At 37.3% G+C, this 16,859-nt stretch overlaps 1 protein-coding gene across 1 annotated transcript in view; it reads left to right on the top strand.

Moving 5' to 3' along the window:
• Nucleotides 1-13,721, top strand: part of ANKMY2 (ankyrin repeat and MYND domain containing 2) — a gene marked incomplete at its 5' end in the record, with an annotated part of 18,490 nt that extends 4,769 nt beyond the window's left edge. Inside the window, 8 exons of the mRNA XM_009697416.1 lie at nucleotides 2,474-2,612; nucleotides 4,480-4,578; nucleotides 6,751-6,911; nucleotides 8,041-8,255; nucleotides 9,510-9,645; nucleotides 11,488-11,616; nucleotides 12,034-12,175; nucleotides 13,498-13,721. Of these exons, the coding sequence (XP_009695718.1) occupies nucleotides 2,474-2,612; nucleotides 4,480-4,578; nucleotides 6,751-6,911; nucleotides 8,041-8,255; nucleotides 9,510-9,645; nucleotides 11,488-11,616; nucleotides 12,034-12,175; nucleotides 13,498-13,721 (1,245 nt within the window). The remainder of the gene's footprint in view (nucleotides 1-2,473; nucleotides 2,613-4,479; nucleotides 4,579-6,750; nucleotides 6,912-8,040; nucleotides 8,256-9,509; nucleotides 9,646-11,487; nucleotides 11,617-12,033; nucleotides 12,176-13,497) is intronic.
• Nucleotides 13,722-16,859: the final 3,138 nt, after the last annotated feature.

Genomic DNA, 16,859 nt, shown 5'->3' with positions numbered 1-16,859 from the left:
CTCTTTCCGTATTAATCTGGGGCTCGGCTCCTCATTGCAAAATGAGTTGGGGAAGGGAGAGGTGGATGCTTTAACACTGTCAGCGTGCAAGTGTCTGCAGCAGCTTTTCAGCTAGAGTTTTTACAGCCCTTTCCCACGGGTATTCACATGTGCAATGTTGTAGTGTGCCCCGATACCTGCTGAGGGAGCCACTCCAGCGTGGTCCAGCCTATGTGTGCCATATCTTGGCCAAATTTCCATGGTTGAGAAGGGTGAAGTGAGCACGGGAAGTGTAAAACGCTGGCAATGTTGGGACCACTTGGATTCCTCTTTTCTCGTGAGTAACACAAGCCTATGTGGCATCCTCAGTAATGAAACATCACCGTGTTATCCACAAAACAATGGATTTTTAAAATATACATGTATTATATCTTTGATAGCCTGAGAAGAGTTTTTGCAGTCTCTTCAGTGTCTGCATCGGGACATAATACAGGGCACCAAGCTCTTCCAGATCAGTTTGTATCTAACTTGTCCTCCTGTTTGCTGTGAATGTGAAAGGCTGGTATTAGTGTGACTTTAAATCCAGTTTTCTAACAACTGTCCACATGTTTTCTGCTTGGTATTTTTTTTGATCCACACCATAGCCTTGCACTTTGAAAATTTAATCAAAGACTTTTAGAAAAAGTTTCCCAGGACAAAAGGGTGCCAAAAAAAACCTCCAACCCCTTTCCTTTGTCCTATAATCTTCAGACAGATTTTTAAATTGAAACAACTGGCATTCAAGATAAAACCAAACTTGAAGTCATTGTTTTCTTAAAAGTTCCTTTTCCAGTCGAAAACCTTACTGTGTTCATATCCCCTTACAGCAGTACTTTTCTGTGCTGCTAAAGGAGGCAAATCTGTACTATGACTCCAGACTGGGATTGGCCCATAAAAATTGATGTCAATATAATAGAGTATAGTATAATACAGTATTTTATATATTAGGATAGAAAGCCTTTACTTAACCTTTATAGGACCACAAATGAAACCTAGCAAAAACAATCACAAATTTGTTTCATGTTTCTGCAGTGAGCTCTTCAGGTCTTTTGTTTCTTTAATGCCAGTTTATATTGCAGTTTACCAGAATATTTCAGGTTACTAAAATATTATGCATCAAGTAATCATTTTTTTATTGTTTTCTATTAGGATGGGGAATAATGAAAATATAGTTCTTTAAAATTGTTGCTATAATTTTAACTTTCCCAATTTCCAGCACCTTTAGGAATTTTTTGAAAATTATACTGATAAATTTAACTCAGTTGGGTTTTACTCTATCATAAATCGAAGCAAGAAATATATTAAAGCTCAAACTGACAATTACGTTATTTCAGAGTATCACATGATCATGTGTTTACAGAGCGACAGTAATGGAGTATATGAGTGTATTCATGCACACAGCCTTAACCTGCAAAAAAGGAGGAAAATGCCATTTTGATTTCCTTCAGGGACAAACTAAAGCACACTCCCTTGTATTCAGTGTTGGAGAATGTTCTTGGGCAATTACTAGGTCTTGGCTGATAACATGAATCCTGATTTGATGCTGAGTGAAAATAAACAGCATATTGGAAAAAGCGTATCAAATTCTAACAACTGAATGTCATGCCATTTTCTCAAACAGAAATGTGCTTCTCCCAGCCCTTGAAGAGGGAGGGAGCTTGCACCAACCATTCGCCCTAGTTCTGAAAATTTCCCCTAGGGTTTGCCCAGGTTTGTATTTAGAATTACACCAGTGCAACTCTAGTGCCTCCCTTGCTGAAGCTAATCCTTTTTGTACTCGTGCAGTTTATCAAAAGGCAAGGTTTGAGACTGTGTGGTTGTTAAAGTCTAGTTAGAGCTGTGTATCTTTACAAGGGCTTTCAGAGCTCTGGCTGATGTAAGATCAGAGACACAATACCAAAAGGGTGGATAAATGGGAGAGGGGCGGACAGCACAATTACCAGTAATTGTGACTAAAATGAGCAAGATGGGTTTCAGAAACTGCAAATCTTTGTAATGGCAAAAACAACAAGAGCCTACTCCTAATTTTCTTGTTGCTTATCATATAATGCAGAGGAGAAAAGAAATCACTTGGAAACCTAACAAATTTTCTAAAACAAGCCTTTACCCTAGCAGAAGCATTAGTTGTCTTTAACACTAATGTCTTCTACAAAAGGCCAATGACAAAGCAGTGGTAAATGGTTTTCATTTATTCAGCAATGGTCTGTTTTCAAACATGCAGCACAGCATGATCAGAAAAGTGACATGGAAATGTAAAATCTACTGCATGTTAGTAACCATATTTTTTCATGAAGATTTTGTGAGCTTTTTTGTTGTTGCTAACTTAAATATTACAGGAGGCTTTGGTAGTTATACTGAATATGTATGCACAAGTAAAAATTATCAATGGTGTGAAGATCAAGAGATATAGCTAATTCTTTTTTGTATGCTACTTTGTTCCTCTTTCTTTTGTTAGCATGGCATGACCCCTCTAATGCATGCAGCGTACAAAGGGAAAGTAGACATGTGCAGGTTGCTCTTGCGACATGGAGCTGATGTTAACTGCAATGAACATGAGCATGGATATACTGCCTTGATGTTTGCTGGACTTTCAGGTAACCTCTTAGAAAACTTCGATCACTGATTTTTATGACATTGATGGGTACAATTAGCCATAAATTAGTAATTTAAAGGAAAATGTTGACATATTTTTGTTATTCTGTTTACTGTTACTTATGTGAACCATGCAAATACATCAAGACCAGTAGAATCATCAGGACAGTGGAATAGGAGAGCCGCTACTGTTCAGGCTTGGGATGTTTTTTCATATAAAAATTGATTTTGTTCAATGTTTGGAGGCATATAGTCTATCTGTACTTTTTCCTGTTTGTTGCAGATCTCAAAATTCAGTTTCCTGTGACAGTTTTCTTGTGCAGTGGGATACATTTTGTTTAATTATACTGTGTTGCACTGAAAAAGATGCTACACCAAACTGCCTTTTTTAGAACTAAAATCAGTAGCTTTTATTAATATTTGAAGCTTGTCTTTTTGCCTTTTTTGCCTTTCTCCTACGTTATTTTTGCAATTATCTTGTGGGCTTTTAAAAACTTATTTAGTAAGTTTTAAAAACGTTTTCTTACATTAATGTTCCCTCTCCTCTTATGCTTATAGCTCTATATATTTTCTCCTGTCTCAGGCGGTGGTTTGCAGCTTTCCTTTTGCTATTCTTTTTCCCTGATGAAAGGAACAATTATTTCCTTGAGTGAGAAAAAAACCACTACATAAAACCCATTGTTCTTTCTGGGGAAAAGATTAGATTTGGGAATATTAGGTTATTTTAAGTATCTTCTTTGCTAGGCCACTTAACATCTTCCCAAAAAGGAGATTCTAGGGAGGTAAGATTTCTTAGCAGGTAGATTTTAAACTCTGCCTTCTTTCATCATAAATATAAAAAAAGAAAGGTGTATGTATGTGTATGAAACTTAACTGGATCATCGAATTGCTTTTCTGTTAAAACTGGTAAAAAGGTTTGGGAAATTTCAGCCGTCTGTGGCATTGAGCAATATCAGAGCTGCAACCGGTAGATGGGAACAAACTCTTAGAGGCTGTTAAAGGACTGCAGCTTTACGGAAAATACTGAACTTTTACCATTTTCTCACAGCTGAGCTTTTAACCTGTCATCCTAGGTTTGAATGCTTCTCAGTATTGACTTTAAGGTCTGTTATCTGTGAGTGCAGAAGGTGCATAAGCACTACTGACGCAATGCCTTTGTTTTTAAATCAGAAACATTTATTTCCATCCACCACTCCCTTCTTTTTTGTATACACTTTTCTGTACTTAGCATATGCACAAAAATTGATAAAGTAAGAATACCCTTGAAAGCAGAACCAGCACGAGTGGTGACAAGTGTCCTTATTAGTCTCTGAAGGGCACCAATTAAGTCATCTAATCTTCCCATCAAATTTTAGCTTCATTTTGCTTGGTATTTAGCCCAGTCTGAACACCCAGTTCCTGCTGTGGAGAAAGGAACAATCTGTTCTCTTCTCTATGCTCCTGCTACATAATAGTACTGGATTTGTTTTTCTTCTTAGAATAGCAAATGTTGTCGTTGAACTGTCAGACTAGATCAGTGAGTAGTATTTGCTTCTGTACTGCTATCCAGAGGGACCAAGCTCTAGTGTAGTTACATGCATATGACTCCCATAAGCTCCACGGGGAGCTGAATGTGCATTACAGAGAGCAGAGTTACACCCTGCCAGAATTTAGTTTTTACTTTGATTTGACCCTCTGGAACCATAAATAAGGAGGCAGCACCGAGCCCTTCTCTTAATCCATTCTTAAAATAATGATGTTAAGAACATTCATTTCCCTCAGTGTTACTCTTGGTCTTTAAGAAATTCACTCCTTGTTTTTCTACAGCATAAGTAATTACAAGTTCTAGTTTGTTCTTTCTCATTCCCCATATCTTCTCCCCACATTCAGGAAACAAAGAAATCACCTGGATGATGTTAGAGGCTGGAGCAGAGACTGATGTTGTCAACTCTGTGGGAAGGACCGCAGCTCAAATGGCTGCTTTTGTGGGTAAGGTGAAAGTCTATTATCATTTCCTAAATTCCTAAAGAAGTTAAATGTTAGATTCCAATGCTTTTTATTGGAGAAACCTGATTTAATGACCTGTTTTGAACTGATGCAGTTGTTCAGCTTTTTTTTTTTCCACATCTCATCTTGTAACAGAGTCAATTTGTCTTCTATTCCCATGCTTTGTTTCATAAAAGCACAAATGATCTTATCTGTAAGAATAGATGCTGCTGTTCTCCAAGGGTGCAAGTTTTTGCAATGTCATCACTTTTCAAATAGTAAGAGGAAGCTGGTCACATTTGAGGTGTCTGAAGTACAGTACAAAGTGCATAACGTAGCGCTAGAAGTCAGGAACTCTCGTCAGAGCTTTTGCCACTAGTGTGCTGCGTGCTAGTGGTGAGTCACCTCTGGCCCTTCTCCCTCTGCATTTGGGAGAGGGAGAAGTCTCAGAGCCTATTACTGACCTGGACTCAACTGGAACAAGATAAAAGTGGGTGATCCTGCTAGTGGTGAGTCACCTCTGGCCCTTCTCCCTCTGCATTTGGGAGAGGGAGAAGTCTCAGAGCCTATTCTGAGGTAGTCGGTACTTACTGACCTGGACTCGACTGGAACAAGATAAAAGTGTGTGATCCTGGGCAAAACATGCAACCAGGCTTTTTTTCTGTTGTTACGTTTCTTTTTCTTGTCTTTTTTTTCCTAAACCCTTACTACTTTTTTACCCACCTTGACAGTGCTGGGAGATTCCTGCATTAATGTTCCCAAATATACCACTTTCTCTCTATTTCTAGCAAAGAGATGTGGTAAAATATTACCAGAAAAAATGGAATAATTTTAATGACTCAGCTGTTGCTGTCCAGGTGACCTTCTCAAAAACAAGGACCTGTATTTTCACTTCAACACAACCTTCTCGTATTGTTTGAATGTCTGCGGACTCCCTTGCAAGTCCATTAGGTGTTCTGAATTCAAGAGCCTACCTTGCCATTTAGATTTACTTCCTTGCATAGTGACTTAGTGCAGTTTCAGTTTCAATTTTACCTCATTCTGTTCCTTTAAAGATCAGAAGAACCATTTGAGGTTCAAGCAGCAAAACCTTGAGGATTCACTTAATATGTCAGGGAAGTCCACTCCTATTAATTATACTTTGGATTTGGAGAGTCTTTTCCAGTGTGATGCTGAATTGAGTTATTAGTGAATGAGGAATGTTATCTCCAACATAATTTTGGAGAATTCTTGTTTAAACTCCGATCACATCACCAAGACAGAGTAAAGATTTTCAGGCATACTGAGATATGCTACTCTGTATTACAAAGCCTGAACATTGGAATCCATTCCTTCTTTCTTTTTTACTCTCTGTTCAATCAACATTAATTCATCTGTCTGTGTGTGGGAAGTGAGGATACTGCTTCCCCTGTCATTTGTCTTACACTGTGCTCTGTTAGCCTAGAACAGTCTCTTCTAAAACAGTGGAGGGTTTTAAATACTGGAATTTGGTTGGCTGTGTCTTATTCTACTGATTAATAGAATTAGTGCCAAGATAAATCAATCCATTTAAAGAATGTGGTCCTGAACTAGAGAAGTTAAATTTTACTTTCCCTTTAGCCAAGTAATCCATCATATTGTCAGATGTAGAAAGCAAGAGGGTGTAATCTCATCTTGTTACTTTCATCACAGTCCTCTTTTTTTTGGTAATTTTTAAGCATGTTCTGTTCTTACAATTTCTCCTACTTCAGGTTAATAAACTACTATATGTTTCAGGCCTGAAAAGTTAGGAATCTCAATGCAAATGTCATTAATTTTTGGAAGTACAAAGTGGAAAGAACTTCTCTTGAAAAATTTTAACACCAGTAGAGACTGCTAGTATAGTATAACTTTGGGGAGAAATACCTATTCTCTTAGCTTTGGCTTACCAGGGAACGGGGATGCGGGAAGGGGACACAGTCCTCGAAATTTCATTAAGTCATTCCCTGCTAGGAAACATTAAGTTACACTTACTCAACATAAAAGTTACACACAAAAGAATGCCAAGAGTTGCCTGTTACCAGTGCAAAGCAGATCATGCTAAGCTCCTTTGTGAGTAATTCTCACCTGTTTTGCTTATATTAGATTTGGTTTTAGGTCTTCTTCTTTTGTTATTATTTTATTTCATTGGTGATTTTTTTTCTTGTGTGCCTTTAGGTCAACATGACTGTGTGACTGTCATCAACAACTTCTTTCCACGTGAAAGACTGGACTACTATACTAAACCACAAGGCTTAGATAGAGAACCAAAACTGCCAGTAAAATTGGCTGGGCCGCTACATAAAATTATTACTACTACTAACATGCATCCTGTTAAGGTGGAGTAATATGTAAATTGTATGTATTTGTTGGCATGGGAACTGTTTCTTTATGTCAGAAAGCATTCAGCTCTTCTGAGAGCTCAACTGAGATCAAAACCATTATCCACTAATTCAGATGCTTCTGAAAATGAGAAAGAATCAGGCTCAACATTTAGATGTGAATAAAAAATGAAGCTATTTCAGTGTTTATATACAGCAGAATCTCTAACACACACCTTTAACTGGAGAGATTCTTATTTTTTACATCAATAACCATAAATAGCTTTCTTTGGCTTTCTTTTTTTCCTAGCCCCACTTGAAATGGATATATATAACCATTTCCTATCTTAACAAAATCTCATTGTTCTATCAATGCTTATCTCAGCATGCATCTTCCTACCTTCATCACTGGTTTACCATAGTAACATCTACCGCTGCTGCTGTTTCTGAAAGTATGTGCCAGACGCGCTTATTTTTACTTCCCAGTATATTTGCTGAAAATAACGCCTTTTATGGTTTGTTCCTCCAAAGTAGTTCAGAGAAATGAACACACCTAAATTCAAAGACAAGTTCCTTGGTCTTGCCATTCAAAGTCAGGAATTTGTCAATATTTGCCAACCAGGTATCTGCAGAACATACAAACAGTAATGCACCAGTGGCAGCTAATTTAGTGAGTAGAGTACACAGTTTCCTCTTAAACTAGTTAGTTCAGTGCTTTACTAGTCTACCTGAAGTACTCCAAGATTACGTGAGGTTGATGCATTCTGTGAAACTGCTTAAATTGCACAAGTCCAGTTTATTTTAGGTGTTCAAAAGGAAAGAGATTTTAGGGCAGTGTATGGTAGATTCTGTAACTGTTGCTTTTGAAATGGTTTTGATTCTTTTTCCTCTGAAAAAAATTATTTTTAACACCAGTCTTAATTTTAAATGTTTCTTGTACAGGAACTGTGAATTACAGTATACTAAATAGTAATACTAAATAATGACTGAAAAAAGAAAGAGGAGACTGCATAAGATGGAAGTGGAGGAGTATTAGAAACTCCACTGAAATTTAGCTACAATGACCTGTATAACCTTTAATGCTAATGCACAAGTTTAAAAATATTCGTTCCTAATTGGATTACATTTTTGTCAATCTGTCTCATAGATTGTGCTGCTGGTAAAAGAGAACCCTCTATTGGCCGAAGTAGAAGCACTGCAGAAATGTTACAGGGTTCTGGATCTAATTTGTGAGAAATGTATGAAGCAGAAAGATATGAATGAAGTACTTGCTATGAAAATGCACTACATCAGTTGCATCTTCCAGAAATGTATTACATTTTTAAAAGAGCGAGAGGATAAACTAGATGGATTTATCAAAAGGTATGTATTGCTCCAGAGAGGTCTGAAGGCATATATATGAACCAGTTTTATAAATATCAGAAAAAGACAACTGTAATAATAGATTGGATTGTTTTGGATAAAGGCCATGCCGAGTAAATTTGGAAATAATCCCAGCTGCAGTCACTTCAGGGCGGCACTGACTCCCTTTTTTCTGTCTGAAGTGGCAGTGTCCTTTCCTGGGATACAAAGGAAATGTTCCTAGAGTTTCAGCTCCCTGCTGGAACTGGTTAGAGCCACATCTAAACGTTTTTTGAACACTTCCAGGGATGGTGACTCCGCCACCTCCCTGGGGAGCCCATTCCAATGCTTAACGACTCTAACAGTGAAGAAATTCTTTCTAATGTCCAGCCTGAACCTCTCCTGGTGCAATTTGAGACTATGAAGCAGCAGAGAGCAATATGTGGTCAAGAAAAAGGGGAGTTGATAGCTTGAAAAAAGAATTTCTCAGTGTCCGATATGGATCATCTAGGAACATTTCTCTTGCCATTTTGCTCTCCAGCAGTCATCCAGGGTGAGATTTTTTTTCAAAAACACTTAAGCAACTGAGAATTGCAAATCCCACTGGCTCTGGATGAGACTTGGACTCTTAAATCACTTAGATCTTCAGAACCTACTCAGAGTTACAAAACCAGCTGCCTGCTTGAGTATCAGAGTAAGTGGCCTGGCTTTTAGACAGATCGCATTCCCCATAGACTTCTGTGGATTTCTACGTGATACTGAAAATAAATTGTCATCTTTCACATACTGAAATCAAATAGTTCATCAGTGATCCATATAAAGAAGTAGGATCCAACCAGATAAATACAGAGGCATCAGGACTATAACATGTTATTACACAGAAGTAAAGCAGAATTTGGATTCTAAAGTACTGTGCATTCTTCAGTGTTTATTTTTACAATGCTCATTTTTAAACACAAGAAAGCGTTTCTCTACTTTAGTCAGATGTAGATACTAGTCTACCTGTAGATGATTATTTTTCTCTGTGCGTTTGAGTTAGTAAGTAGTGGTTTCAGAGCATACATTTAGTTATTTTATATTTCATAATGATTGTGCATTAGAATAAAAATAATTTAATTTGCATTTTAAACACACTTACATATGAAGTTGCCAAATTATTTTGAATTGTAATTCTTCTCTGTAATTTGAAAGAGGACAGAGTACAGCATGCTGTGTATTTGTTCTTGAACATTTACTGTGCAATTTCTTACTTGACTCTGGTTTTAAAAAATATAGTCTCTTGAAAGGCAGAGATAAAGATGGTTTCCCTGTATATCAAGAGAAGCTAATTCGAGAAAGTATCCGAAAGTTTCCTTACTGTGAAGCTACGTTGCTCCAGCAGCTCGTGAGAAGTATTGCTCCTGTTGAAATAGTAAGTTTTTCCTATCAAGAAAATACTTTCTAAGCAACTTGCATAGTAAATTCAGTTTAAACTAAGCCATTGTTCTATTTCTCAGCTTCTGCAATGTATTATATTAGCAAAGGTTTTGATGTACCTGAACTCTCTGGCAAACTGGTATTTTGTTTTACATATTTCAGGAAAATGCTCTAAAATGCTTCAACTAGTAGTTTTTTCCTGTGCCCACAATGAATGCTTAAATACCTCGGCTTTTAAAGAAAACTGAAACAATTTGTTTCTTGTCTCAGAGCTTTCTTTTCCTACTCTGAGATGTCTGTTCAGTTTTTCTTTGTCAATTCACTTTTACAAACTGTAGATTCAGACACAGATGAAACTCACTTTGCACTCTTTTTTCACAATGTCTAAATTCAATTTGAGATTGAATCGTTTGCTAGATTTAATGCATTAATTATTTCTAGTGTTCACAAAAAGTTGGTAACATATGATGGTAGAAAAAGAAAAAACATTCTGTGAAGCTCCTTTTATCACAGGGAGAGGCAAGATGATGCAATGTAGAGCAAAATGTATATCTAAATTAGGAACTCAAAATTACAGGTAAAAAAATCTAACCTCAGTTTTCCTCATAATGCCTTCGCTAACACAGTCTTTATTATAGTACTTTTAATTACTTCATAACAAATCTTACACAAGAGTTACTATTCTTTTTTAAGAATGTTCTTTCTGGTCTCTGAGAGCTAGATGTTACATGCACTAACACAGGGGAAGTGGAACAATTTTGTGACATGTTTGGATTATGCTGAGTGAATTAAAAATAGCCTCCATCTTAAGTGGCTCCAAGTCTACTAAAATGTCCTGAGGCTTAATGCAATCCCTACTGTTTGCCTAAGCCAGAAAAATAAACACAGTGTGAAAACATAAGCCATCATGATGCATTAAGACTTGCTTTAGAGTAAACATGTTCCTTCCTGCCCCTTTTTTCTTAGAAGAGCTTGCCGTCTTCTCTGCCTTTAAAGAAATATGGTGTGTTACATTGGGTTTCTGTCCATTATGCAGAACTGGAAAGGAGGAGATGCTGTGAATTTTTACATGTCTGGAAGCCTTTGACCTTTGGTATGCACAATTACTGAGATTCAGTCTGGGCATCTCAGCATTGTCATAGTAGTTATGATGGTGCATATTCCATGGTAGTCTAACAGTGTAAGGATTTAATTAGAGCTGGAGCAGCTTGGCTTTTTTTTCCTCTAATGTTTACATCATTGCCCAGAAGAACAGTCTTCATTTATGGTTACCAGGAAAATATACTAAATCTTACTGCTTGTATTGCATGGGAAAGATACTGCGAATAATATCTAAATAGTAATATGCAAATAATTGTTTTGAAGATTTTGAGTTCTGACCATTTGGTCTGTAGCATCTGAGTACACTGAGCACAATAGTGTATCAGTGACAAGCAAAATATCCTTCTGCATGCCAGCACAGAGACTAACCTGCTAAAACCTGCTGCGTATGATCTACAAGCAGGTGACTGTGTGTAAAGAACACTGTGTTCATTAATAGTATTATTATCAATTTCCAGAGTAAAAAAATGATAATTTTTATCCTCCCTTCTGCAGAAGCTAAGGATTAAGTTAACTTTATACACAAAAACTTATCTAATGGTATAAATGTTAAGTTGTGCATGTTAGTTGAAGTTCTGTGATTTAGTTTTATGTTCTTGCTGCTACAGCATCTTCATTGAGACTGCAGGTGGCCGGTCGGAAGTTTGCATTGCTTGTTTTGTTTTTCTCTTGTGTGTCCCTCTCCATGATAGTGTTGATTTTTAATCTCATTACCACCTCTTGGCTTACCTTTCAGGGTTCTGATCCTACAGCTTTTTCTGTACTTACACAAGCTATTACTGGCCAAGTGGGTTTTGTGGATGCTGAATTTTGTACAACTTGTGGGGGAAAGGGAGCAGACAAAAGATGTTCAGTATGTAAAATGGTAAGAATCCATAAATGGTTCTAATGAATCACAAAAAATAATGCCACTGAGGTGCTGAGGATTTTGAATGCTTCAATGTCTACTGTGTAGATTTAGGAGGAATGGCATGTATGTACACTGAAAATGTGCAAGCCATCTCTACTTCTGGGAGAGATGCCTGAAATTCACAAGTAGGAGTACTTGGATTTCCAAGTGTGTATGTTTAAGAATGAAGAAAGAGTGAAATTTCTGTATGTTTAGAGTTAACAAAACAAGCTATTCTTTATAGATTTTTATATAGGTTAGAATCATTCCATATGACCTTACAAATTGCTTAAAAATACCATTAAGTACTTAACTTGGTACACTAAGAAAGGCAAGAATATTGTGTATTTTTTCAGTAAATGAAGATGAATCAAGACCTCTGGTAACTTTCAGGTGATGTACTGCGACCAGAACTGCCAGAAAATACACTGGTTTACCCACAAAAAGGTCTGCAAGACCCTGAAGGAAATTCATGAGAAACAAGAACTAGAAGCTGCCAAAGAAAAAAGGAAACAAGAAAAAAAGCAAAAGAAAGGTTAGGATCTATGGTCTGCTTGCTGACACTATTGCCGCATTAAGTGCACCACAAGGAACAATAATAACAGGTCTTACTATCTGTAACAGCTGAGGTTAGAAGAAAAATCTTTGTTGTAACCTAACAACATACCTCCATTTGCTGAAATTCCAGTCTTCCAATTTACAAATGCTGTGTACTTTCTAAAATCTGGTTTATAATGCTAGAGTTACACAGGTTTCTACAACTAAAGCATTCTGAATTACACTGCCCTGTTTCAAAATCCACATCTTTAATCAAAATCATGCAGAAGTTTCATGCTACTCTGTCTTTTGTTGGAGGGAAAGGAAGCTAATAATACCCCCTACAAATCCTATACATCGGGGGGGGGGATAAAAAAAAAATCCCACAGCTGCAATGACAAGCAAAACCAAGAGTTTAAGAGTTTCCAGTGTATCCAGTGTACAAGGGTGCCTGTTAAGGAAGTCTGTGCTTCAGCCTGTGCTGAAGGCAGTTGGCTCCAGAGCCAAATGAGACCTTGGCAGGGCTTTGGCAGCGTTGTGGCTAGCTGTGACAGCGTTTTTAGCTGGCTGTCAATCATAACAGAGAATAAGAAACCAAGATTAACTACTTCTGAAGGTGCCTGGGCCCCCAATTAGGCTACCCCCTCTTTCTTTTCACTATTGCTAGCACACAACCCCTACTTAGCAGAATCAGGGCAAAAAGTTACCTAACAATTTTTTTCTCCAAAAACATTGCTTGAAAAGTAAAGGTGCAATAGCTGATTCAATTCCATGCAGTCAGGTTATAAATTTTAGGATAACTCACTTCAACCAAAATTCATTGTGGTCAACTGTTCATTAGCAAATTATTTCTTCGGTTTGTTATGTGCAAAAATGCTTCCAACATAATCATGTACATGCCTTTTTGTACTTTCCTTTTTTTTTTGGAAGAAAACCAAAAGCCACCTGTACTCTGTGTTTAACTGGCCTGCAGCCATTCTTTGAAAAGCTAACTGTAAGAATAGTGTCAATAAAGCATGTTTGAATTGAAAGTTAAAATAACTGTAGTGTCCTACTCTGCTCCTCTATATATTAAAAAGAAGTATGGCAAAATTGAAGATAAATTAATGAAAGCTTTGTGTAAGGTTAGTTTCAGAGTAATCTTACACCAACTTAAGCAGAACTCTAGTGTCTTAGGTCTTTTTTGATGAAATTTGGTTAAATTAATCACTTTTGTAATTGATGCAAAGTTTCCTAGTGTTTATTGTTCTTCAGTAATAAAAATGTTTGCTTGCAGATGAGTTCAGTGTTTACTGATGATGCGATTTCTCTTTTGTTTAGATGAAGTGCAACTAGTAGAGGGTACTTCTGCAAGTGAAGAACAGTCAGATCCTGGTCCAGATGCTACCAAAGAAGTGGATCCAAATCATGCTACTGACCAAGTGGAAGAACCCGAATTTACCAAAGAGACAGAGGCACTAGGCCTGCACCCTGGAAGCCCACTGGAAAGTGAGACCGGCTTAGCTGACATTTCTCTTCAAAAAATTCAAGATTCTGAGGAGTAGAAAGACAGTAGGAAGGGACTGAGAGTTCTGGCTACATCCCTGTACCTCAAGGCTCCTAAAGAATTTTTTATGCTGACCATGTCCAAGTTCTTTCAGCGTAGCTTATGCAAGACTCCCTTTGAAAGACAGCATGTCTCTGTTCATCATGAGATGAGATACTGGCTAATTTGTCTATACGTGCTTGAGGTTCTGTTGTAGATTGTCAAAATAGATATTTATTATCTGATTAAAAACTAGATTAAAAACCAACTGTAAGCATAGTAAAACTGTCAGTATCTGTGGTTTGTTAACCACTTAGTGAAAAATAAAAAGCATTTGATTTGGATTATTCATGTTTTCAGAACCTAGAATTTATTTTAATTGTGATTTAAATATTTTTTTCTGCAGTACACAGAACTGTAGTTAAAAGCATTGGGAAGCCAACTGTTAAATTGATTTTTACACCACTTTGTGAAGCTTTCTCTGAAGGAATTCAGTAGCAGTTAAGTTTCTGAAGATACTCATCTGAATTATCAACTTTTCATGACATTACTGTAAATATTTTTGACTAGTGAGTGCACAACAATAGTGACTGTGAAATGTGTGTTTCAACAGAATTACTTCACTATTGGTTTGGTCAAAAATATTCCATGTTTATCAAAGTCTAATGAAGGGAAGACCAGAATGTCTTAAACTATTTTGACTGACAAGAATAACGGTTTCTAAATCTCAGCTTTAGATGATGCCTTAGAGCACACTCTGATGTTGCCTATGAATTATTTCATCAACATAAAAGATGCTTAATATTGTTCATGCTGAACCTGGTCACAGTGAATTGGATGGGAAAATTCATGTGTGCATTGATACAACCGGGGTTTCACTTTGGCTTTCAACGAAATACTGTATCTAGAAAATAGCTTCCCTTAACTATGCCATTTTCACTCAGATTTACTACTGTGTCTCATGAAATCAGTGGGAACGCCACAACTGAAAATATCACTTAAGGATGGCAAAATTTGAGATTCTCTGACTGTTGGATGAATAACTGGTGTTTTGAACGTGGCAATATCCTTCAATTTACAGGAATAAGCACCATCCTCAAAACAGAGGAAAAATACTATTGATTTTTTTACTATTTAATATATTGAAAGTTTTTGCTTAATATTCTGAAAATTGTAAGAGTGAGGATACATAAATGCACCTGTGCAGGGAATGTACCTGTGTTTTAATTTCAAGGATTAGTAAATTGTGAAGAATAAAGGGAAGCTTTTTAAAAGAAGGGAGATGCGTGGCAATTCTGTTTACTGCATCTGTTACACCTGTTGGGACATACGGTGACATTCTCATTTGACATGCGTGGGCCTCCTGTAGCTCAGCTGTACCAGTTTAATTTCATGATAATTAGCAAGCAAGAGATGCATGCCTGGAACTTAGATATGAAGTCATGATGTAGTCACCATCCACTCTTGGATCTGGGAATGCAGAATTGCTGCTGGTTCCCTCTTCTACACATAGCATTTGGGGCTCACCGCGATGTGTTGCTCTTTAAGGTTTCTCCAAAAATGCCAGCCTTTTTGGGGAAATGATTCCGGATTTTAGAAGTGTGGTAAAATCCACAGCACAAATCCTGCTTTCTTCCTGCCAGCCAACATTTTTTCTTGGTAAAGAAGAAAAGCCTAAGCGATAGCAGAAAGTATGAACATTGGAAAGAGGTGTGAAGTGTGGGATCGTTGACACAGGTTACGGAGTTGGCATTTGTTCTCATGCTAACTTGAAAAGACAGAGGCTGCCACACTTCCCTCTTTGCAGAGAGTCTGGGAGGAGAGCAATTGCAATCCAAGTTAGGGTCCTGGTGCGTGCTGATGCTCCAGAGCTACCTCTGCCTTCCTCAGCTTGAGCTGGCGACAGCTTACCTGTTGGAAGGTCACGTTTGATAGGTCCTGCATAAATTTGGGGTCATGACTAGCTCTTGCATAATCATGGATTGGAGGAAACATCTTGTGACGTGTTACTTATAAGGAACTTAAAGTAGAATGGAAATTCATATGCAATTTACTGATTCCTTAAGAAAGGTTTTAAGTGACGAGACAGCTGTGGATTGCAAAGCCAACAGACACACTCCTGCACCTTCCGGGTGTGTGATTCAGAAGACTTTTCTGCCCTCCACTAAGAAAAATGGAATTCTCACTTCTGCAGCTGTTTTGCTAGATATAAGAACGTAGCAGCTGTGACTCTGTCTAGCCTGCTTCATCACAGTTCCTCCCCCCTAGTTCACTTTTAGGCTTTCTTAACAACGTTTTTTTTAATATCAACTATCCCTTCACCCTGGGAAATCTGACTGAATTAATAATACATAAAAGCTTCTGAACTATCTGAGTATCTTCTAGTGAACTAAATGTTGCACGTTCAAATCACTTCAGATTTTTTGAAGCAGGTAGATTTTAAAGGTTTTTCTTCATCTAACTAAAGGGAATTCTCAGAAAAATTTGAAATTACCTTTGTAATATGAGTGTTTCTTCATATATGGATAGCTAATGTTACCGCTTTTTCAGTAATGGCTCTGAAACGCACTCAAGCCTTTTGACAAAGCTCAAAGGGGTGGCTGTATGAAAAGCATTGCCTTTGAAGTAAGGCGGGCCTGTTGGCAGGTGGCGATTCTACTGACTGGTGTCTTGTTGGACAGCATCCAACATTTACAAACTACAACTGTGAACATGTAGCAAACATTGTAATGAAGAGCTTCTGGATGCCATGGTAGGGTTTTTTTTTTTAATCTATGTATTTCTGGGATACTTGTGTGCAACAGTGAGAGGGCCAAAAAATTTAAGAGGTTTTGATGAACTTTTCACCATCAAAGACTATATATGTATAAATAAACTCATTGTCTTCTCTGAGCCCATCTATATGCTCAAAAAGATTAGAAGAAGTCATGTTAAAATGCTTTAACAGTTACTCCTGTAAAATGTATAGTTTCTTTGCAAAATCTATATTCTTTGGGGAAAATGTTAAATTAGTTGTTAAAAAAGATTCTGTAATAAAATTCTTTATGTTGAAACACTGCATTGCAGAATTCTCTGGGCAGAAAACTGAAACAATTCTTCATTTTGCTTTCATTTTTCTTTAATCAAGACAGGGGCAGAAAAGTATTTCAGGCCAGAA

Source organism: Cariama cristata, unplaced genomic scaffold (genome assembly GCF_000690535.1).
Source record: "Cariama cristata isolate BGI_N322 unplaced genomic scaffold, ASM69053v1 scaffold16423, whole genome shotgun sequence".
Lineage (NCBI taxonomy): Eukaryota > Metazoa > Chordata > Aves > Cariamiformes > Cariamidae > Cariama > Cariama cristata.
Note: the sequence above shows the minus strand (reverse complement) of the source record. Positions and strands in the feature narration are given on the sequence as shown.